The sequence below is a fragment of the Pongo abelii genome, chromosome 3 (assembly GCF_028885655.2).
Source record: "Pongo abelii isolate AG06213 chromosome 3, NHGRI_mPonAbe1-v2.0_pri, whole genome shotgun sequence".
In the NCBI taxonomy this organism is placed as follows: domain Eukaryota; kingdom Metazoa; phylum Chordata; class Mammalia; order Primates; family Hominidae; genus Pongo; species Pongo abelii.
This window is the reverse complement of record NC_071988.2, coordinates 100,630,170-100,655,522: the sequence shown is the minus strand read 5'-3', so window position 1 is coordinate 100,655,522 and position 25,353 is coordinate 100,630,170. Positions and strand designations below refer to the sequence as shown.

At 36.8% G+C, this 25,353-nt stretch overlaps 1 protein-coding gene and 1 long non-coding RNA gene across 2 annotated transcripts; one reads left to right on the top strand and one right to left on the bottom strand.

Annotated features, from left to right (window-relative positions):
• Nucleotides 1-16,597: 16,597 nt before the first annotated feature.
• On the bottom strand, nt 16,598-21,058 carry LOC129059016 (uncharacterized). The gene is made up of 4 exons (XR_008524594.1): nt 20,970-21,058; nt 19,255-19,324; nt 16,865-17,026; nt 16,598-16,722 (listed from the first exon to the last, which is right to left on the bottom strand). It is a non-coding gene; the product is annotated as an uncharacterized LOC129059016 (long non-coding RNA).
• Nucleotides 21,059-21,305: 247 nt separating this feature from the next.
• GK2 (glycerol kinase 2) lies at nt 21,306-23,296 on the top strand. The gene has a single exon (XM_002814912.4). It carries the CDS (start codon nt 21,445-21,447, stop codon nt 23,104-23,106), a length of 1,662 nt encoding a protein of 553 aa, XP_002814958.3. The 5' UTR covers nt 21,306-21,444; the 3' UTR covers nt 23,107-23,296.
• The last annotated feature ends 2,057 nt before the right edge of the window (nt 23,297-25,353 follow it).

Here is a 25,353-nt window from a genome sequence, read left to right as displayed (position 1 = left end):
ATATCCTTAATGACCTTTGTAAGAGCATTTTCAGAAGACTAGTTAAAAGTAGAAACTAAATTTCAGTGCATTAAAGAGTGAATGAAAGAACAGTGAAATCTTGAGACAAGAAGAATAGACTACTTTGATGGGAAGGGAGAGTTTGAATGAAAAAAGAGGTTGGAGAAAGTGATAACAAAAGGGTGGCACAGGATTAAGGGAGCTTTTTAAAGTTTTTAGGTGGAGGGAGACTTCAGCACTTTCAGAGGTTGGAGTGATGATGGTAAAAATTTAGTGATATTTTAAAATAACTAAAATATTTTAAACACATTATATGTGGGGCACTGCACTAGATGTTTATATGTATGGTTTTATTTAATGCCTATGACAATTTGACACATAATTATTTCTACAAAGGAAGAGACTGAAGTTAATAGAGATTAAGAGAAACTGCTAATGATTAGAGAGTTAGTAAGCAGTGGAGGTAGAATCTGAGCTTAGTCAGCCAAACTTAATGTTTTGTTCCTGGTCACTACTCTGTAATGTTTCTAGAAGGGAAACAGACAATGAAGAGATGAGAGTAGAAGACGGTGAAAGAGCAGGTGAGACGGAATGAGGCCATGAGCACAGGTGAGATGGCCACCCTTAAGGTGAAGGAGAGATGCAACATTCTCTGAGACTTAAGAGGGGATAAAAGGTAGAGTTTTAGATGTGTTTGTTTGTATCTCTGTAGCAGAAAGAAAAGGATAAGTTTCTTTGTATTCCAATTTTGTCAATGAAGTAACGGAACATTGTCCATGAACATTGTCCATGACTTAGAGTAAAGGCGTGGGTGGTGAGAGACTTGAGGAAAGTGATGAAGATCTGTAACAGATGTTTGAAGGAAAGGGAAGAAGTTAATTGACCAAGTTCAAGTGAAAGAGTAACAAATGGCCTTGAAATAAAATATTAATCAGCATGGCTGTATTTCTATCAGCAGGACTAAGCTTCATGGGTATAAAGAATGAGTAGGCAGTCAACTTTAGGAGGCCAAGGTGGGAGGATCACTTAAGCTCAGGAATTTGAGACCATCCTAGGCAACATGGCAAAATCCCATCTGTACAAAAAATATAAAAATTAGCCAGGTGTTGTGATGCACACTTATAGTCCCAGCTACTTGGGAGATTGAGGTGGGAAGATCAATTGAGCTCTGGAGGTTGAGGCTGCAGTGAGCTATGATCATGCTAGTGCACTCCAGCCTAGGCCACAGAGTGAAATCTTGTTTTAAATAAATAAATAAAGTAAGTAAGTAAGTATGAGTGGGTAAACCTTTTCTTTAGTGAGCCAGAGAGGCTGTGTGGTCCATAAGGTCTCTGTTATAACTAGTCAACTCTACCTTTGTGATGGAAAAGCTGTCATAGACAACATGTAAATGAATAAACATGGCTGTGTTCTAATAAAACTTTATCCATGGACACTGAAAGCTAAATTTCATATAATTTTCATGTGCCATAAAATATTACTCTTTTGAATTATTTCAACTACTAAAAAATGTAAAAGCCACTTTTAGCACGCAGGTTGTAGGAAAAGTGGTGGCCTTAACTTGACCATAGTTTGCTGACCCCTGGGTATATAGCACAGAAGTTGGGCTATATATTTGATATAGGGTTGGGATTTTGCTTATCCAGAGTAGTAGATAGTACAAAAGAATAAAGAGTATTGGTGTGTCAGTCATTTGCCTATTGTACTTAGATCACTTCCTGTCCTTCCCTTGCTCTGCGAGGAATTACATTGTCCAGGTTCCCTAGCTCACTGGTTTTAGGTACATTTAGTCAACAGGGAGGCACTGGTGGAAGATGGTGATAGGGGAGCAAATGGCTGTGTAATTAAGTTATCATTTATTAGCCCCAAACACACCCTTTTATAGTCTGCCCTGTTATGCTGAACTTCTGACTCCACAAACTCTGTTTCTCCTTTGCCAAGAGACTCCTGTTAGGCTTTGTAAATAGGGAGTGCAAGGAGAATCCTGTAAGGCAGTAAAAGGGAGGGCAGCTGAGTTCCTTCCTATTTGCTTTCTGTTAGTGACAGCATGACCACAGCAATGATTTTTCATTCCAAAAGTGGCAGTTTCTTCAGGTAGCCCTTGATTCTAAGTTCCAGGTTTTTTTGTTTATTATTTTTGTATTAGACACTTTCAGAAACAGTCTCATCATCACACTTCATAAAGGATCCAGCACAAGCTGGCAAGCAGCCCCTCCTCAAAGATCTGAGTTCCAGCCCACAGGGACCTTTGCCTAGGCCCCTGAGGTTACAACAGCAGCTAGCTATTACCCACCTTCTCCCCTATTCGGAGGACTGAATTTCAGCCCGGCATGACCCATCTTCAAGTCCCTAGCTTCCAATACTCCTAACTTCTTTCTTTTGTACCCTGGCCCTGGGGCTAGTGGTTGCTTTCTTCAGTTACTATCTCTGTACTGCCTCAGTGTCCCCTCTTTAGTATTTCAGTACTTCAATACCTGTATGTCCAATTACCTATATTAAATTACCTCTGTTAAAAATAATTGGCATGGGTTCTCTTTTTTTCTGACTGTACTCAGTTGCACATACCCCAGGGCTATTTTTTTCTCTTGTTCAGCTTTGATTGGTCTTTCTAGAAGCAGCTGTAGCTTCTCCAGCTCTTTCTGCACATACCCTCCCCTCATAATACCAGCTCTGCCAAGCAACTCTCACCATGGTTTTGCTTCTGTTCAGTAAGCTTTGACTTTTGGACTAGTGGAATGCTACTCTTTCATGCTTTCTATCCAGCCCTGGGGGTGGTGGTGACTTCCTATTTTTGCTAACCTGAGCTGTGACACCATCCATTATTTGTATTTTCAACTCATCTATCACATGTCATTATATTAAACTCCATGTGTTTTAAATATCTAGTATGGCTTCTGTTTTCTTGACTGTACCCAGACTTATACACCAGTGAAGGCATAGCTTAGATGATCAGTCATGAGATTCGAGGTATAAATGAAAGTGAGAGACAAGAAGGGGTTTATTACATTGTGAGAACCTACAGAAATCACATTAATGACAATCTAATGGGGTCAAATAATAGTGTCTTGGGAATAAATAATAAGCAAGCTGCTGACAATGAAAGGTTTCAGTTAGAATGTGAGATATTTGAGGTTTTGTTTTAGAATAATAAAATATTATTTAATGGTATTTCTATCAATCTTATTTAAGAAAATTTTATTTTGAAGTGAGGAAACCAACTCAAGCAACTAGAGAAAATATGAATAAAACTGCTTCTTTGCAAAGTCAATTTTAAATGAACATTAAAATTGTTATTTTCCAGCTTTCTCAAATTGTCAGTTAAAACATATTGAAAAGGAAACTGCTGCCTGCTCTTACCAGATGTTCTGCAAATATTCAGAATATTTTATACACATTAAGTCACTATGGAAAAGTAGTGCTGGACCTGCAAGGTATTTCTCTTGCCAATTTTTAAAATATTGAAAACAAATTTTATATGTCAAGATTATTATGATTAATTTTAATTAACTTTTTTAACAAATTATTATTTTTTAAAAATTTATCACAGGGTATCACTATGTACTAGTGGTAAACTCAGACACTATTACAAAATCAGAATTAATACTTCTGATAATTTATAATGTGTAATTCTGATTTTCTCATTCTTGAATAGGAAAGCTTGTAGTAATTTTGCATTGATTGTTAGGTGACATAATAACAAGTTATTTTGTTAAATGAAAGAATTTCATTTGTGAGTTTACTGAAGTATTTAACCAACTGCATGTTATTTTACATCTCTTTATTGACCTCTCTGCAGCATCAGACAAATAGATGATCTGCTTTTCACTGAGCCTCTAGAGTACCACACTCTCTTGCTTTTTCCCCTATTTTTTAAATCTACATTCGAATTCCTTCTCTTTTCCCAAACCCATTCATATTGATGTGTCCCATCCCAGTTCACTGCTCTGGACCTTTCTCTCTTCTAGTTATACTTATTCACTAGAGAATCTCACTTAGCTTCTTGGCTTTAAATGCCATCCACACACCTCACACCAACTCAAACTACATCTTTATCCCATGTCTCCCTTTTGAACACTGCACTTGTTTACCAGGCTGGCTAGCTGGCATTCCCACTTACAGATCTAACTGATGTCTAAAGTGGAAACTGTCTAGAACAGAGCTCTTTATACCTGCTCCACCTGTAATCTACCCTACCTCCACTGATGGTAGCAACTTTCTCCTTTATATTCTTTGGCCCAAAAACTTCAGAATTATTCTTGAGTCCTCTCTTTTTCTTATGTTTCATTTCTAATTCATCAACATATCCTACTGACTGCCTTCAAAATACATCTAAAATTTGAGCACATTTCACCAACTCAGTGTTTCCATCTTAGTCTCAGTCACCATGATTCTTTATCCAGATTACTTCAGAAGCCTCCTACCAGGACTCCATGTTTCTAACCTTGCCCTCACCCCCCCAATCTTTATAGTTTTTTTTTTTCTCAATACAGCAGCCAAAGTGATACTTTTTAAATTAGATAACGTCATTCTTCTGCTCAAACTTTCCAGTGGCTTTCTGCTGTGGTCTGAATGTTTGCATCCCCCCGGAATTCGTATGTTGAAATCCTAACTACCAAGGTGACGATAGCAGAAAGTGGGACTTTTGGGAGGTGATTAGGTCATAGGAGTGGAGCCCACATAAATGGAAATAGTGCCCTTATGAAAAAGACCCCTCACCCCTTCTACCATGTGAGGACACAGAGAGAAGGCACCAGTTAGGAACCAGAAAGTGGGCTCTCACATATTTAATTGGCTGTTGCCTTGATTTTCCACTTTTCAGCCTCCAGAACTGTAATAAATTTCTCTTGTCTATAAGCCACCCAGTCTATGGTATTTTGTTATTGCAACCCAAATGGACTAAGACACTTCCCATTCCCCTTGTAGTTAAAGCTGAAGTCCTTACCATGGTCTGAGGGTGGTACAACTTCTACCTCCTCCCATCACTCTCTAACTGCTGCTTCTCTCCCCCTTGTTCATTCCTTTCCAGCTACCCAGCACCTTGCTGTTCCTGTTTTCCCAAACTATCCACTGAGGTGCTGACATGGTTTGGCTGTTTCCCCACCCAAATCTCATCTTGAATTGTAGCTCCCATAATTCCTACGTGTTGTGGGAGGGACCCAGTGGGAGTTAATTGAATCATGGGAGTGGTTTCCCCATACTGTTCTCATAGTAGTGAATAAGTCTCACAAGATCTGACGGTTTTGTAAGGGGGGTGGGGGGTTGCTTGCACAAGCTCTCTCTCTTGCCTGCCACCATGTAAGACTTGCCTTTCACCTTCTGCCGTGACTGTGAGGCCTCCCCAGCCACATGGCACTGTGAGACTGTTAGACCCCTTTTTCTTTATAAATTACTCAGTCTTGGGTACATCTTTATCATCAGCATGAAAATGGATTAGTACAGATGCCCTAGAATGGCAGAACAAACTCACAAAGGTATTGAAAGACATCTTAAAAATTTAAAAGAAAAACAAGCAATACCTGACATCTGCCAGACACCATACGAACTTCTAGCTTGAGATAGCTCACAGCTCGCAGTAGATTGTGCTCTATTCTTTTCGATGAGGTCAAACCTTTGTGAAGTTGAATTTGGGGTAGTTTTTGTGGTAAAAGTCTTACACCTCACAAAACTAGTGAGGAATAAGAAATTATGATGTTAATGTTCACTTAACTTAAAGATTTGAGAAGCTACAGAGTTCTCAATAGGCATACATGTTCCATTCATAAATAATTGTGGTAATTTATAAATAAAATAAAAATATTCAATTTCTTACAATATATGTGTTTTAGTTTTTCAACTGACTACTAAAGTATTTGGGAAAACAATTCATGTTGATTGGGACTAACTACTTAATGAATGAAACTGTTTATTTTGGTTTAAAGACACTGTGAGCTTCGTGAATCTAAAAAGTTTGGGACATCTGCTTTGGTCATTCTCTGGCTTTAGGGCCTTTACCCTCTGTTCTGTATTCCTAAAAAGCTCTTTTCTCACACACCTGCATGGCTAACTTCATCACCTCCTTTGAGTCTCTGCTCAAATGTCACTTCACAATGAGGCTGACTGTGAGAACTCTATTTAAAATGACAATCAGCTTCTTACCTCCATCTTGGCACTTGTGATTTTACATAACTCATTCTATTTTATTTTTCACCCCATATCACACATCACTTCAAGCAGACTTAAAATTCTTTAATGTTCATTGTTATTCCCATTAGAATACAAGGAAGAATTTGTCTGCTTTGTTTCCTGATATATTTCAAATGCCTAGAGTATGCCTGGACCATAGTTAGTATTCAATAAGTATTAGTGGAAGGAATATATTTATTTCCCAATCTACAAAAATAGCCACTCAAAAAAAGCAAAAATATAAACAGAAGTGATCTATTATCTTAGTATACTCATTCAAAATTTCACATGCTTTTTAATGTTTAGATGAGACAAGAGGATATTTCCTTGAATCCCAGGATAAGGATTGATTCTCACCTATGTAACCATAAAATGAAGTACATCTTTCTTTAAAAAAAGAACAAATAAAAACCTCTTTGTGTTCTCTTAGCTTTGTCATTCAGGTGGCAAAAAATAATGGGAAAATGATAGGAGGGGTAATAAGATTATAAATAATGAGTGGGAATCATGTCACTATTATAAGAGTTTTCTTAAGTATACTAGATATACTAACTGATTTTCAATAATGTACAAGCTGCATATTAAAAACTGTGTGATACATAAAGACCCCAGACCCTATCCTTGAAAACTACATAATTGTGTATATAAACAGCTACTAATATAAATGGGAAGTTGTTAGTGACTTCAGACCAATATAGACAGAGTGTAATAGGGATTAAGGAGAAACAGGAGGAAAGAAGAATTTGGAAAACTTCAAGGAGAATTTAAGTAAGCTTTTAAACAAGGTTTAGAATTAGAAATGCACAGATTGTGGGGTAGGAGGGAGAATGGATCTTCCAGGCAAAAAAGAGGAGAAATATTTTTAAAGTAATTAGAAGGATAAAATAAAGTAAGTCTTGTTTGGCCAGTTGTGAGTAGATTTATATAGCAGTCATTATCCATAAATATAAATATGTAAATTTGCCTTCATTTATTTGAAGGGCCATTTTGAATCATTTTATAATATTCTCATTTTTTTTAGTACTTGTGTCAGTCTTGAGCTTCTTTGCCCCTAAAGTCACTCCCTGTCCTCCTGCTTCGACTGCAATGCAGGAGGACCGACTCCAGCCAGCCAGGCTGTAAATAATTCTCAGGCTCCTGCATCAGCTGACTTCTGCCCAGTTTTAGCCATTAGGAGGTACAAGCAGAAGAATGAGACTAACAGGTAAGAGTACTCTCCCTTCTCTCTCTGTCTGGAATACTAATCTATGGTAGCAAGTGTATTTCCATTGTGGTTTCCTTGTTTTCAGGCCCTCTAGCCAGGCCTACGTGGTTCCAGCTTCCACCGGGTGATGTCATTATTGCCTAGGTTAGAACTACTTCCTGTTTTTGTCTGTTCACTCTAGGCTTATAAGGGGGTTCCTATTTTTTGATATGTGGATTGCCTCACCATCTCCTTTAAGTTTGCAACTCTCCTATCACCCATAAAATCAATCCCTTGCTTTAAATTGTTTCCATCACAAATAATTGAAGTGCTTTCCATTTTGCTGACTATAACTGACCCTGACTGATTCAGTAATTATTACAGTATCTGTTATGGGCTAAGTTGTGTCACCCCCAAAATTCATGTTGAAGACCTAATCCTTAGTACCTCAGAATGTGACTATATTGGGAGGTAGGCCCTCGATGAGGTAAAACAGGTAAGATAAATTCACATCAATGGTCCTAGTCCAATATGACTGGTATCCCTACAGAAAGAGGAGATTAGGACAAACACACACACAGGGTGAAGACCACATGAAAATAAAGAGGAGAGTTGGCCACCTATAACCCAACGAGAGGCCTCAAGGAAAATTTTCCATGTTAGCAAAGTGTGTTTTCTGTATTCTAATTTAATCAGAATTTTTCTACATGTAATCTGTTGAATGTCATACTCAGAAAGACATACCACTGCATGTAGCCACTAAAAAGCCATGGATTCTTCTAATTTATGGGACAATCTGCTTAAATATACCCAGGAGAGGTGTAGCAGAAAAAGAAAAGTATTATAATAACAGTGATTAGCCTTTCATAATTATTTTTAAATGCACATACATCCAACTGAAAGAACAGATTTAGAATATTTGACTTGGAAGAGGAGATAACTAAGGTGAAAGAAGAGAAAGAAAAATAGCTACTCCAAAAAACTGAGGAAGAACTTCTCACTGACACATTTGAAGAAGCCAGAATTACCCTGATACCAAAATCTGGCAAAGACATAACAAAAAAAGAAAACTACAAGGCATATCCCTAATGAGCACAGACACAAATATCCTCAACAAAATACTAGCAAACTGAATCCAGCAGCACATCAAAAAGTTAATTCACTGTGATCAAGTAGCCCTTATTTTTGGAATGCAAGGTTGGTTTTATATAAGTAAATTGATAAATGTGATTCAACACATAAACAGAATTAAAAACTAAACCATATGACCATCTCAATATCTGCAGAAAAAACCTTCAATGAAATCCAACATCCCCTCATTATAAGAACCCTCAACAGATTATGCATTAAAAGAACATACCTCAAAATAATAAGAGCCATCTATGATAAATGCACAGCCAAAATCATACTGAATAATCAAAACCTGGAAGCATTCCTCTTGAGCAGTGGAACTAGGCAAGGATGCCTACTCTCACCATTCCTATTCAACACAGTGCTGGAAGTCCTATCCAGGGAAAATCAGGCAAGAGAATGAAATACAAGCCATCCAAATAGGAAAGAAGACTCTGAAGGCTCTGCCAAAAGGCTGCTAGAGTTAATAAGTGACTTCAGTAAAGTTTCACGATACAAAAATCAGTAGCATTTCTATACACCAAAAATAGTCAAACTAAAAGCCAAGTTGAGAACACAATCCTATTTACAATAGCCACATAAAATAAAATATATTGGAAGTACATAAGATGTACTTCCTAAAAAGAAATCATAGATGACACAAACAAATTTTTAAAAAGTCCATGTTAATGGATTGGAGGAACCAATATCATTAAAATGACCAGACTACCCAAAGCAATCTACAGATTCAACACTATTCTGATCAAATGACCAGTGTCATTTTCTACAGAACTAGGGAAAAAAAGGCTAAATAGTAACAATTCTAAGCAAAAAGAACAAAACCAGAGACAGGCTGGGTGTGGTGGCTCACGCCTGTAATCCCAGTACTTTGGGAGGTCAAGGCGGGTGGATCACTTGAGGTCAGGAGTTCAATACCATCTTGGCCACCATGGTGAAACCCTGTTTCTACTTTAAACAGTACAAAAATTAGCTGGGTGTGGTGGTGTGCACCTGTAGTCCCCACTACTCAGGAGGCTGGGGCAGGAGAATCTCTCAAACCCAGGAGGCAGAGGTTGCAGTAAGCCAAGATCATGCAATTCCACTCCAGCCTGGGAGACAAAGCAAGACTCTGTCTCAAACAGCAACAACAACAACAGCAAAAAGAACAAAGTCAGAGGCATCACATTACCCAACTTCAAACTATACTATGAGGCTATGGTAATTAAAACAGCATGGTACTGGTTAAAACCAAAACAAAACAAAAAATAGCACAAAAGAACAGGATAGAGAACCAAGAATTAAAGCCACACACAGACAACCATCTGATCTTCAACAAAGTTGACAAAAATAATAAGCAATGAGCAAAGACCTCCCTACTCAATAAATGGTGCTGGGATAGCTGGCTATCCATGTGCAGAAGAATGAAACTGGACCCCTACCTATCACCATATATACTCAAGATGGATTAAAGACTTAAACATAAGACCTCAAACTGTTAAAATCATGGAGGAAATCTAGGAAACACCTTTCTCAGCATCAACCTTGGCAAATAATTTATAGCTATGTCCTCAAAAGCAATTGCAACAAAAACAAAAATTGAGAAATGATATCTATTAATTATTTAACTAAATAGCTTCTGCACAGCAAAAGAAACTGTCAAAAGAATAAACAGACAACCTAAAGAATGGGGGAAAATTTTGTAAACTATGTATCTAACAAAGGTCTAATATCAAGAATCTACAAGGAACACAGGCAAAAACCACACAACCCCTTACAAAGTGGACAAAGGACATGAACAGACACTTCTCAAAATAAAACATACACACAGCCAACATGCATATGAAAAAAAAAATGTTCAACATCGCTAATTATTAGGCAAATGCAAATCAAAACTACAATGAGATACCATCTCTTACCAGTTAGAGTGGGTATTACTAAAAAGTCAAAAAATAACAGATATTAGAGATGCTGCGGAGAAAAGGGAACACATATACACTGCTGGTGGGAATGTAAATTAGTTCAGCTACACGGAGAGCAGTTTGGAGATTTCTGAAACAACTAAAAATAGAACAATCATTTCACCCAGCATCCCCATTATTGGGTATATATCCAAAAGAAAACAAATCATTCTACCAAAAAGACACATGCACCCATATGTTCAAGACAGCACTATTCACAATAGCAAAGATATGGAATCAACCCAGCTGCCTATCAAAGGTGGATTGGATAAAGAAAATGTGGTACATATACATCATGAAATACTATGCAGCCATAAAAAGGAACAAAATCATGTCCTTTGCAGCAGTATGGATGCAGCCAAAGGCTGTTATCATAAGCAAATTCATATGGAAACAGAAAACTTAATACCACTTGTTCTCACTTTTAAGTGGGAGCTAAACATTGCATACATACAGCCATAAAGATGGTAACAACATACACTAAGGACTACAAGAGGGCAAAGTTTAACTAGAAGGCCAAGGGATGAAAAACTACCTGTTGGGTACTATACTCACTACTAGAATGATGGGTTCAATTGTACTCCAAACCTCAGAATCATGCAATATACCATTGTATAAAATATACCATTGTAATACAATGTGTTACAGTGTATACAATATACCATTGTATACCACTGTAAAAAACCTGCGCTTGTACTTCCTGAATCTAAAATAAAAGTTGAAAAGCTGGAAAAAAGAAAAATAGCAAGAAAAACAGAAGTAAAACAGTCAGCTTCCCACTTGCAGTTATACTTGATCTTAGCCATGCATTCCTTTCTAAAAGGTAGTACAATTTGTTATTTGTTTACCTTTATTTCCTCAGTTTTTGTCTGACTTACCCACTAGAACCTCACTAAGGCAAGCACTATGTCTGTCTAGAGGAATTGTATTCCAGAAGCTAGCCCAGCAACTATTAAATAGTTGATATTCAGTCAGTATTTTTTGAATGAATGAAAGAAGAAACAAAGAAGAAGAGCAAAAATATAGATTATCATTATTGTGCATAATTCACTACACAGATTATAAAATGCATAAAGCAATCCCTTCCCATCAGGTATCTTACACTGTAATCAGAGAAAAAAGAATACAAGATGTAAAAAGCAATTGAGAGTGCTGAATGAAGAGACATTGCGTGCCTCAGAAGTTCAGAGGAAGTTCAAAGAGCACTGACAGATGGAATTACTAAGGATATCTATAATTAGCCAACAAAAAGAGAAAAGAAAAACATTGGGATTCTTCATCATCATCAACCTCTGAATGTTTTCCATACTGCAAAAACCATCAGAGTTTCTCTAATATGCTATTTCATGTCAAACCCTAGCTGTCACAGTGAAAGAATTACGCTTTCAACACTCGGTGAAACCAGGGGTTGGCAGGAAGTCTACCAGTCACTTCAGTGATGACCACCTGCAAGACCCTCTAGGATATCACTGAATCCCTGGCCTCTGTGGGTCTATTAGCCCATCTGATGAAAAGGAGGAATCTCAGGGCACCTGGTGCTCTGAAGTATGTTACTCCTGTCCCCTCAGGCTAACTGGAGTGCCCATCTGCCTTAGTTTTCAACAACTGCAAAGAAGCCCAGCATGCAGGGAATGAAATATCTACTGGGTAAGGGGACTGTCAATTCTTAAAATGCTTGTCAGTTACTACAACTGCCTCCAAGGGTCTTTTTCATGCATCGTGGTAATTTTTATGCACCGTGGCAAAATATTTTCAACCTAAGTCCAAACATTTGGCAACTTCCTACACAGCATAATTCAGTATCATTAAGTATGATGATTTTCTAATTTTATCTACATTTTTAGATGATTATCACAGACTTTTTCATTTCTGTTTGCTGCTTTTAGCTACATTTTCAGCTGATAAAGCATTAAGCCAATATATATGTCTCCTAGTATTGAGATCATTCATTATTAATAAACATTTTCAGTAAATATGTATTAGAATAACAAATATACAATGAGTTCAGTATGTATACTTCCGTGTAATGTATGTGGCTCTATCAATATAACAGTTCTAACAATAACTGTGGGGAGGACACCAGTAACTCATTTCATCATTTTAAATCATACTTAATTATTTGGCCAATTGTTTTTTTTTTTTGAGACAAGAGTCTCGCCCTGTCATCCAGGCTGGAGTGCAATGGCACAATCTCAGCTCCTGCAACCTCCACCTCCCTGGTTCAAGCGATTCTCCTGCCTCAGCCTTCCCAGTAGTTGGGGTTACAGGCACACACCACCACGCCCAGCTTTTACTTATTTTTTTTTTGTATCTTTAGTAGAGACACGGTTTCACCATGTTGGCCAGGCTGGTCTAGAACTCCTGACCTCGTGATCCTCCCACCTCGGCCTCCTAAAGTGCTGGGATTACAGGCGTGAGCCACCACACCTGGCTGGCCAATTCATTTCATTCTAAACACTTCAGCAAGAAAACACAGAAATTGATATATAGATCTTCCTTTGTGCTATAAAACATATTTTTCTGCCATTTGTCATCTCTGCAAAATTAAATTTACGTGTTTCCCCTAAGCTGAATAAAAATTGGTAAAATGATGGACTCTAGTATACTGAAGAATAGTTTGTCCATGTATGATTTAACTGTTTTGGTGGATTCAGAAAATTTCCAGGGTCACCCTAGAAATTTATCTTCCAGTGCTGCCTAATTATCAGAAACAAAGTAGTAAATATTCAAAAATATTCAGCATTAAGCTGAACTGTTTTGATGTCTATTTTAGGATATCCTTTAAAAATTCTAATTGTTCCGTCAGAACTCTAAAGCGGAGTCTAGATTTATTTGTGCTTCCAATAGGAATGGTGACCTCTGGAACAGTCACCTGAAGATCACCTGAGAGTTTCAGGATGACTATATGGTGATGCAAATGCCAAATACACGTTCTGTTTTCCCTAAAACCTGATAAACCCTGAAAGTTGGTTGGGCTATCCAACTGTCTATCAATAGGTAATACCTATTAAATGGTTCTACATGCCTGGCATGATGTTAATAATGGGTGACCAAGACAGACAGGGAGCTGCCTTCATGGGGCTTACATTCTGAACAATTAATTCAAATGTAACAAATGTAAGAAAACAGAAGAACAAGGTTCAACAGGGAACTATAGCAGGGTTATTTAACTACCGTTAAGGGTTCAAGAAAGGTTTATTTGAGGAAGGAAAATGAGCTGAAGTTACTTTGGAAAATACATAGTAGAAGGAGGGATGTCCAAAAGGTAAGTCAGCATACGGTTTAAGCCTACTGGAACAAATTAACAAGCATGTGGCTGTTTATCAGTAGACAGTGGATTGTGTCCAGATCATCTAACTGAGAGAATAGAACTCTATCATTCTTTTTTTTTTTTTTTTTTTATGGCTCAGCATATGTGGTCTATCTTTTTTTTTATTATTATACTTTAAGTTTTAGGGTACATGTGCGCAACGTGCAGGTTAGTTACATATGTACACATGTGCCATGCTGCTGTGCTGCACCCATTAACTCGCCATTTAGCATTAGGTATATCTCCTAATGCTATCCCTCCCCCCTCCCCCCACCCCACAACAGTCCCCAGAGTGTGATGTTCCCCCTCCTGTGTCCATGTGTTCTCATTGTTCAATTCCCATCTATGAGTGAGAACATGCGGTGTTTGGTTTTTTGTCCTCGTGATAGTTTACTGAGAATGATGATTTCCAATTTCATCCATGTCCCTACAAAGGACATGAACTCATCATTTTTTATGGCTGTATAGTATTCCATGGTGTATATGTGCCACATTTTCTTAATCCAGTCTATCATTGTTGGACATTTGGGTTGGTTCCTTTAGAAACGAACACAAAATAGAAGTCTCTGTTCCACCCATGACTACTTTTTTGCAAATTATCTAGGACTAGAATGAGACATATTGGTAACTCAGGTGACAGAGTCTACACCTAGGTCTGCACTTCATGGTAACTTCACCTTTAGTGACAGAATATTACATACGCAATAGAAGAAAAGCCTACCACCATCCTGCTCCCAAAACAGCAGGTCTCTCTCAAAATGCCATCACAACCTGTCTCGTCATTACCTGAATGAAAGTTGGCAACCCTAATTTGCACATTACCTTTCAGGGGCATTACATTTTTTAAACAACACTATCAAAATGATTGCTTCTTGAACACAATTTTTCTTTCATTAACTTAAAATAAATATCAAGTTTCATTAGACAATATTTTTTAAAAATCTTTAAGTTTTAAGGAGAAGGGGAGTTTCTTTAGAGGTTACCTAAATTTTGCCCTTGGAAAAAAAAAAAAAAAAGCCAGAGAGGTGATTTGACTTGCTAAAGATCATAAAGCTAGAGTCAGAGCTGGAACTAAAATTCTAATTCTTATTCTAACATAGTTTTCATAATTACATATAGATATTTGTTATCTATATATTTTTTCTCTCAAGCAAATGGGATAATGACTGGATGTAGAACAACAGCCATATTAAGGAAATAACTACTGGTCAACTTATTAATTAGGATTCTATTATGTGACAACTGTACCTTTATAAAATAGAATGAGATCTTAATATTAATAATAGTAATAGTGTGAGTTTGAGTCACAATTTGCAGTGATCATAAGCAATGACTATAAGAAACTAGAGAGCAAACTCTGACAGCAAAAGATGTTTAAATATGGCTTTAGTAATGACCCAGTGACAATAACCCCAATTTTCCCAATTCAGTTTGACCTCCATGCTCTGTAGCTTCTTTATTCATTTTGTTGACATATGCAAACAACATTACACACAAGAAGTGCAAGGAAACCTTTCCATCATATTGCCTTAACACACTTGTTCTGTAAAGTATGTGCAGGCATTTCACAGAAAATCCACTAGAAAAATACTCTGCTGGAACACTTTACTAAAGGCAAATTTGATGCTCAAGAAAAGGCCACAGCCACTGATTCTTGCATGTGGCAGCACTCTGTCCCCCATCCTTTTCACAGAGCATCTGCATACTCTGGGTCTCGTGCAAGGGACATGATCAAAACAACCTTTTGTTCTTCTGCATCTCTTCTTCTCCATCCAGGTAAGAAGCTATAGAGTTACACGGTAGATAATAAGTGGATGGACTCAAGAAATGACACCGTCCATCTGCAGGAGTGGCTATTTTGCTCACTTAGTCAGCAACAATGAACCATAGTCTGCCTTGAAAATGATACACATTCCCCTCCCCATCTCCAACATACACACACACATATACACATTCCAAGGAAAGGTTTAAAGCTTTTTTTTTTTTCCTCTCTCTCTCAAAAAAAAAAAAAAAAAAAAAAAAGATAGGGGTGGGCAAGAATGAGCATCTTTCACATTCTGCATTTTCAGAGTAAGTATCCAATGCAACTTGCCATGATAACTAAATTTATTATTAACTGTGTATTTCATGATGTTAGTGACAATATGTTAATGTGATTTTTCACGTCCTCCTGCAGTGAACAGATGGCTCCTTTTACTTTACTTTCCACATCAAGTGTGATTATTTCTTGGTGCCAAAAGCCACCTGCCGCTCCTCGGTCTCCAGTCTAATTTTTTATGTTGGTAAAACACAGCAGGACTTGTTATCAGTTGGATGGCGTCTTAATAAAAGGAGACATGCCAACATATTGACATCATGTTCAAGGGGAAATTTCAGCCCCTTCAAACCCTTAGCCCCCTTTTCCCACCTCCTTTCAAAAAGTGAGGAAAGAAAACAAAAAAATAAAAAATAAAAAATAAATGCAAAGATCCCATCAGTTTCAAGATGTTTGATTACAATTATTGGGCCTAGAGCCAAGATGCTGATTTGGTCTCCCTTTGTTCCTAAACCCAAGCACCTCACTCAGGGCTCTGATCTTTCATCCTGTGTAATGATAATTAGCTGTAACATATTCCAAAGTCAAATGTAAGCAGGAATACATTAACATTGAGATCAGTGTCAGGGCAATTTTCACTGAGAAAATGACAAAGAACACACACACACACACAATCAATCAAACATTTCAAGATTCAAATATTCATAAAATCACTTCCAGATCCGTGAATATTAAACTCATTGGCTTGTTTGTCATGTAATTCTTACCTAAAATGCCAAGGGCTCCCAATGTGAATGCAGTGGCTCCCACAGCCCATGCATAACAGAGGAAACATGAGTAATAAACCACGGTAGCTTGCTTTAATTTTTCCTTTCTTCATCAGAACAAAGAGGGATAGTACGTTAGGTGATTTGTGGTCCAAGAAGAGGTCTTCCAGGCGATTGGATGGCATGGCTCTCAACAGCTGGTCCAGCACATTTGGGAACAGCATGTAGAAAAATGCATCAGTGTTTTGAAGATTACCAACTGTGATGATGCATTGGTTATGACACGGTGTAAAAAAGTCAAATTTGCTAGCCACAAACTATATAAATGAATGCTCTTACCATCAGGTTGCAGGCTCTCAAATTCAAGACTAAGATAAGTCCAAATTTGGTGAAATCTAAACTTTCCACTGATTCCCACTCTCAAGATTGAAGAGTAGCAGCATTCTTACATGTCCGCAGTTTCTTTCTAAGAGCCAAGGCATTAAACAGGCAGCTGGTTTCCTAGAATTTAAAAAGTTTATAAAAAGCAGAAGAAATGCTTATAATAAAAGTACAACTATCTTATAAAAATCAATCATAATTAATGGTTTTCTTGGGATGAACAACTAGATTATTCTGCCACAGAGTCTCTCAAATTAATGTAAACGTAACAGTGACTTTTTTATTCCATTCACTCAACTGTCCCTCCAAACAAAAGAGCCTGTATGAAATAGGTCTCTTTGCACTGTTTTGCAGCTTGATCAGCTTGTATTTACATTACACTTTCCTAACATTTTATTATGAAAATTTGAAAACATATAGAAAGTTGAAAAAACGTTTATCAACATCGTATCTACCACACAGATTATATAATTATCATTTTATTATACTACTTTTATCATATCTATCTATCCAATCCTCTATCTCTTCATCAATCCATCTTGTTATATCAGATTGAAAATGAGGCCTGGTGCTGTGGCTCATGCCTATAATCCCAGCTCTTTGGGAGGCTGAGGCAGGCAGATCACTTAAGGTCAGGAGTTCAAAACCAGCCTGGCCAACATGGTGAAACCCCGTCTCTACTTAAAATACAAAACTTAGCCAGGCATGTTGGCAGGCCCCTGTAATCCCAGCTACTCCAGAGGCTAAGGCAGGAAAACTGCTTGAACTCTGGAGGCAGAAGTTGCAGTGAGCTGAGATCGTGCCACTGCACTCCAGCCTGGGCGACAGAGCTAGACTGTCTCAAAAAAAAAAAAAAAAAAGAAAGAAAAAGAAAGAAAGAAAAAAAGAAAAAGAAAAATGAATAACCAATAGCCTATCCGGCAAGCAAAATTAAATTCATCTTGACTTTATGATGATTGCTTAATAAAGTGAGGGCTATATTTAGTAGTGTTCATTAATCCATTGAACAAATACTTCTTGAGTTCCTGCTTTGAGTGTAAGTGCTGAAAATACAGGATTGAATAAAATAACCAAGGTCCCTGACTTCATTGAACTTACAATTTAGTGTGCTTAAGAGGAAAAAAATAATTAAACAAGTGTCTGTCTAAAACATGCACAGGAAAATATGTCATTAAGATACGTACATTTAGCTGGTACTGTTCTTAACTTAAAGGTTATAATATGGGCAGTAAGAATGTTTGATGCACCACTATATCATGGCTTATAATGAAATCCATAGATAGCAACCTCTCAAAACATATTCACCATGTTACTGATTGAATGAGTAAATTTTAAATGTTACAATGTGAACACTACTTGAATCCTTCAATACTAAGTAGCTGCGCTTTAGAAGAGTAACCTTAAAGGTAAATGAATAATATACAAAGTCAAGTATGTTAACAACTCTATTTTTAACAATCCCATAATAAAAGACTTTTTGAAGAAAGTCCCCTGATATATTTTTTGTTGTTGTTTGGACTATTCTGAATAGTATGTTCACCATTAAAGCATTTATGATTCTGTGGAATATAATACAAATGAAATAACAATTTTCTTGTAAAATTGAATGCCTTCACAAATAAGGTAGTGCCAACAAATACTTCAGAAGTGCTTAAATCCTACATTAGAATATAAAGAAGCTATTATAGACAACAAAAACTTTAGTTGGTTTTGTTTTGTTTTGTTTTTGAAATAAAGAAGATAGTGGACTTCATTTAAGCTCCTTGGTTTTCATTTGTTTGTTTAAAATACTGTTTATCAGCTTTGGTTAAACCCATCAGTAGTTGGCAATTACTCTAAGGAAGTTATTTCAATTTGGTAAACTTTCTAAACTATATTGAGACACTTATTATCTGATTATTTAGTGGCTACAATTTATTATCAGTGAAACTACTATGTAAGCCAGTTCTTTATAAGCAGAACTGGTGATTTTATAAATAAGATATTTGTAGTAAAGACAAAACACTTAAAGTATTCCCAGACTCAAAAACTAATGGAATTAGGAACATTTGTTTGTAAATATTGGTGTGAATGGAGAGAGGGAATGTAGAAAAGAAGCTTTGGGTCAAATCTTTTTATTGCGTATATTAATCTATACACACAATGTTTACTCTTGCCAAATACCTGGAGAGAAAAAAGTTAAAACAATGTAAATACAAATTTGTTCCATGAAAATGCAGACATGTTATGTTTAACTGGCATATGGGTAAATGTTGCCTCTACAATTTTGCTTGGAAAAGCTTTGATAGAATTTTAAAAACAAAGACACAACCAGGAAAATCTGATCCAGTTTTTAATAATTTCTATACCTTACTTCGCAAATTAAGTCTCGATGTTCTTTCTTTCTCAGACTTCATAATATTTCCTGAAGGATTTTTGCTTAAATAAAAAATATGACCCAGTTAAAATAGTGAAATAAAAATATCACAGTTAATTTTTATGTTATTTTCTATCTTGTTCTGTTTGGTTTTGCTAAACACAAATGGGCCTTATCCTTGAGCTAATTCAGAAATGTAGCCTATGCCCTAATACAGAAAATTGCCATTCATTGACTGCATATTCAATATATTTTAATTAATGATTAAATAAATCTTTATTCACCAACTTTACAGTTAATCTGAAAATTTAAGTTTCCATTTAGTGGAATTCCACTCTGGCCAAGATGTAGTAAAAAGGATTGGAGTTACCTTTTCATCTAAAACAATCAAAAATGGAAAAAATAGATGAAATAGTTCACATAATGTGCAAAATATAAAACAACAGTTCACAAAATGCTGGATATCAGGGAATGAAAGGCAGTAATTTCTAAGAGGTTAAAAACAAGTGACATGACTACTATGATTTCCCTAGCTTAGTTTCTTGAGAGAGTTTTGAAGCAACAGCACAGACAGGGAACCCAATTGAAACTCAGTGGAAACCTATGGCAAGGAGATTAGGCTGAGAGCCTAGAGAAACCAAAGAAGCTAGACTCTGCCAGGCGTTAGCACTGGAGAAAACAGAGTTGCACAGAGAGAGAACTCCACAGAGCTTTAGAGGGTCCCCCAGTGAGCATTCAGTTGGGTATTGATCAGTGCATGTATATGAGAAAACTACTGAGGCTAACGAAAGACGCACCTGGAAAGACTAGAGATAACAGTATCCAGTGGTCACCCAGGGCTGGGAGGAATTACTGTTCCAAACAGCCTCATTTGTCAGGGGTGTTGGGTAGAGTACATAGAAAGATCTCTTCACAGTAAAGAGGAATAATTAGCCCCAGACTGAGTACTATCCTTGTGCCATCTAAGAAATCTTAAAAGCAGACGCAAAAGAATTGAACTGTTTCCAAGTAATTCATCTGCATCCCAAAACAAAACTCAAGACCATTTATAGGGATACAAAAATATCAAGCACCCAGTCAGGTAAAATTCACAATGTTTGGCATCTAATTAAAACTTATCAGGCATGCAAAGAAACAGGAAATACAAGCCATAATAAGGAGATAAGCAATCAATCAAAATTGAACCAGAACTGACACAGAGGTTAGAATTGCAGAAAATGAAAGTAAAAGTTATTCTAACTGTATTCCATGTGTTCAGAGAGTTAAGTAGATATTAAAAAACCCAAGTTGAGCTTCTAGGGATGAACACTACAATATGTGAGGTGAAAAATGTACTGGATGAATTAATAGCAGAGCAGACATTGGAGAAGAAAAGATTAGTGAACTTGAAGAGATAGCAACAGAAACTATCTGAAATCAAGCACAAGGAGAAAAGGTAATTATAATGAGTAGGGCATCAATGGAGTCCCTAAGGGACAGAAGAGACAGAATACAACACATTTGAAGAAATAATGGGCCCAAAGCTTTTCAAAGTCGATGAAACCTGTAAACCTACAGATTCAAGTAGCTCAGTAAACCCCAAGCAAAGAAAATAAGAAAACTATCCCAAGACATTTCACGATAAAACTGGGCAAAACCACTGATAAAGAGAAAAACCCTAAAGATAGAGAAAAATAGACATGTTAAAAATAATAGCAAAGTTCCCACCTCAAACAGCAAGAGAGAAGATGGTAGAGCAACAGCTCCGAGGTCCTGAAACTTAAAAAGAAAAAATATGTCAAATAGAATTCTATACCCAGAGAAAATACCTTTGAATATTACTATGAAATATATTTCAGATGTTCAAATTTGGAAGAATTCATCTCCAGCAGACCTGCACTACTAAGAAGGAAAATGATAACGTAGAGATATAGATCCACACAAAAGAGTGAACACTGGTAACAATTACATGGATAAATATATGATTAAAAAAAAAAAAAAAACTTAAATCTTCGAAGACAACTGATTGGCTGGAGGTGAAGCCTAGGCTGGAAGGGTGGGGTGAGAAGGCGCCACGCAAGTTAAAGGGCAAACGTTGCCTTGCGCCTGCGCCTTGTGCTCCTGACCGGCTGTGCTTCCTGCCCCCAACACCGCCGTCGTCTGGGAAACGGTCCCAGAGCGGCTGAGCCGACCTACTGGTGTCATGGCAGCCCCGAAGACAGCAGCTGTGGGGCCGTTGGTGGGAGCGGTGGTCCAGGGCACCAACTCCACTCGCTTTCTGGTTTTCAATTCAAAAACAGCGGAACTACTTAGTCATCACAAAGTGGAATTAACACAAGAGTTCCCAAAAGAAGGATGGGTGGAACAAGACCCTAAGGAAATTCTTCAGTCTGTCTATGAGTGTATAGCAAGAACGTGTGAGAAACTTGACGAACTAAATATTGATATATCCAACATAAAAGCTGTTGGTGTCAGCAATCAGAGGGAAACCACTGTAATCTGGGACAAGTTAACAGGAGAGCCTCTCTACAATGCTGTGGTGTGGCTGGATCTAAGAACCCAGACTACCGTTGAGGATCTTAGTAAAAAAATTCCAGGAAATAGTAACTTCGTCAAGTCTAAGACAGGCCTTCCCCTCAGCACTTACTTCAGTGCAGTAAAACTTCGTTGGATGCTTGACAATGTGAGAAACGTCCAAAAGGCTGTTGAAGAAGGTAGAGCTCTTTTTGGCACCATTGATTCATGGCTTATCTGGAGTTTGACAGGAGGAGTTAATGGAGGTGTGCATTGTACAGATGTAACAAATGCAAGCAGGACAATGCTTTTTAATATCCATTCTTTGGAATGGGATAAAGAGCTCTGTGACTTTTTTGAAATTCCAATGGACCTTCTTCCAAATGTCTTCAGTTGCTCTGAGATCTATGGCCTAATTAAAACTGGGGCCCTGGAAGGTGTGCCAATATCTGGGTGTTTGGGGGACCAATGTGCTGCATTAGTAGGACAAATGTGCTTCCAGGAGGGACAAGCCAAAAACACCTATGGAACAGGTTGCTTCTTACTGTGTAATACAGGTCGTAAATGTGTGTTTTCTGAACACGGCCTTCTGACCACAGTAGCTTACAAACTAGGCAGAGAGAAGCCAGCATATTATGCATTGGAAGGTTCTGTTGCTATAGCAGGTGCTGTTATTCGTTGGCTAAGAGACAATCTTGGAATTATAGAGACCTCAGGAGACATTGAAAAACTTGCTAAAGAAGTAGGAACTTCTTATGGCTGTTACTTTGTCCCAGCCTTTTCAGGGTTATATGCACCTTATTGGGAGCCCAGTGCAAGAGGGATACTCTGTGGCCTCACTCAGTTTACCAATAAATGTCATATTGCTTTTGCTGCATTAGAAGCTGTTTGTTTCCAAACCCGAGAGATTTTGGAAGCCATGAACCGTGACTGTGGAATTCCACTTCGTCATTTGCAGGTAGATGGAGGAATGACCAACAACAAAGTTCTTATGCAACTACAAGCAGATATTCTTCATATTCCAGTAATAAAACCCTTTATGCCTGAAACAACTGCACTAGGAGCTGCCATGGCAGCAGGGGCTGCAGAGGGAGTCAGCATTTGGAGCCTTGAACCTGAGGCTTTGTCAGTTCTCAGGATGGAACGATTTGAACCACAGATCCAGGCCACAGAAAGTGAAATTCGTTATGCCACATGGAAGAAAGCCGTAATGAAGTCAATGGGTTGGGTTACCAGTCAGTCTCCTGAAAGTGGTGATCCTTCTATCTTCTCTAGTCTGCCTTTGGGATTTTTTATAGTGAGTAGCATGGTAATGCTAATTGGAGCAAGATATATCTCAGGTGTACCATAATAATACCAGCCATGGAGTCCCAAGATGTAAACATTTTACATAATGAAAGCATACAGCAGTTCTGCCTCTTAATATAATGACACTATTATAGACTCTGATTTTGTTTATAAACCACTTGCTACATGACCCATGAAAACCCTACACTTGTGACCTGAAATAAAGAAAATACGTTAGAAGAGCACTGTAGAAATATTGGGTGTGTTTTTTTTAACATCGACAGGGTTGGGCCAGCCATCTTGAAGGCTGGCCCCCTCCATTGCCATAACATTCAGCCCCATTCTTTCTAAAATATAAGCTATTCAGATTCTATTCATGGAATCTTTTTATCAACTATCCTCTAACACTTATGGACCCAGATTTGGTTCTTTGTGTTACACACACTTGATTAAGAGGTGTAATTAATCTGCTAAAATTAAGGGACTTTTTGTCATTGTTATTCTTGTTTTTAATAGGCTACAAGTCCTCCTTTCTACATATTAGAGAGACTACATCTTCACTGAATGTTTAATGGAAATATTTGCTAAATTCTTACAATAGAAATTTAGTATTCTCATAGCTTAGATATTTTCCTGAAAAATATTTGCCAAATTGAAATTTGTTAGACAATTTACATGGTGTCACTAATTACTATTTTACTGATTTATTGTGTGAATCCTAGAGGGACAGGGACACTATTTCCCTTTTTTATATCATGTCTGTATCATATAGAGTAGCTCATTTATAAGTTAAAAGTACATCGTAGTCAGTAGATTATAACATGGATGGTCCTAAATACTTTAAGGTAAACAGCTATATACATTTTGGGGCAATGTGTATACATATTATTTATCAGGAGAAACCTACAAAGGCAGTATTTAAAAGTTAAGTATGTTTTATGCTGCTACAAAAAGTATATTATGATTGCACCAATATTTCTTATAACTTACCCTTTTATTTAATATATTAGCTGGATATATGCTGGGAAAAAACACTGGAATATTTCAGAAAATATTGCTTTCAAGTAGGAAAAAACAAATGACTGTTCAAACAAAAATAATAATATAGTATGAAATGTAAGCATGTCTAAAAGAAAACAATAGCGAAGAAGAGGATAAATGAAGGTGTAGTAGTTTGAGACTCATAAACTGTGTGGGAAATGATGTATCACTTGAAGTTATAGTGATAATGAAAGATATATACTATAAATCCTGAAATAAAAAAGCAAAATGTTATAATTAAAAATATACACTAGAACTATGAAAATATTCAATTCTAAAGAAGATACAAAACAGATGAGGAACAAAGAAAAGGTAGGAAAATATATTTAACCCTAACCATACCAACAAGCACGATAAATGTAAATGATTTGATTACCCCAATTAAAAAGGAAACTTGTCAGATTTAAAAAATAAGACCAAAATATACACTGCCTCCAAGAAACATACTTTACACATAAGAAAAAAAGGTCAAAAGTAAAATGATAGAAAATGGATATACCAAGTTAATAATAATAAGAAAGAAATATCAGAAAGTAAATTTCAAAGCAAAGAATATTAAAAGTGATAAGATCATTTGCAATGATAATGGGGTAAATTCAAGAGGACATAACAATTCTAAATATTTATGTACCTCATGATGGAGCTTCAAAATACATAAAATCTTATAGAACTGAAAGGAAAAATAAAAAGTTGTGCAATTACAGGAAGATATTTCAATACCTCTTCCTCAATATTTGATAGAAAAAGTTGTTAAGAATTTACTAAGATATGGATTTTAACAATACTATCAAACAACATGACTTAATTGACATTTATGGAAAATGCCACCCAACAATAGGAGAATACATATTCTTTTCAAGCGCACAGTGAACATTTAACAAGATTGACCATATAGAGGCCAAAAAGCAAGCCTCAAAAAATTAAAAAAGATTTCTTACAAAATATGGTGTCTGAGCACATTAGAATTATAAATCCACACTAGAAAAACCTTTAGAAAAGTCCCCAAACATTTGAAAACTAAGTGACAAACTTTAAAATAATTGATAAGTTAAAGAGATAAAGAGGGAAAATAGAAAGTATCTAGAACTGAGTAAAAATGAAAGCACAACATATTAAAATTTATGAGAGATTGTTAAAGCAGTACTTAAGAAGAAATTTATAGAACTAAATGCCTGTATTAGAAGGGAGAAAAGGTCTTAAATCACTAACCTCTGCTTCTACCTTAGGAAACAAGAAATAGAGTAATAAATTAAGCCCAAGCTAAATAGAA

Coding starts and splice junctions, on each gene's coding strand:
- GK2 (XM_002814912.4), top strand. CDS start 21,445: ATGGCAGCCCCGAAGACAGCAGCTGTGGGGCCGTTGGTGGGAGCGGTG.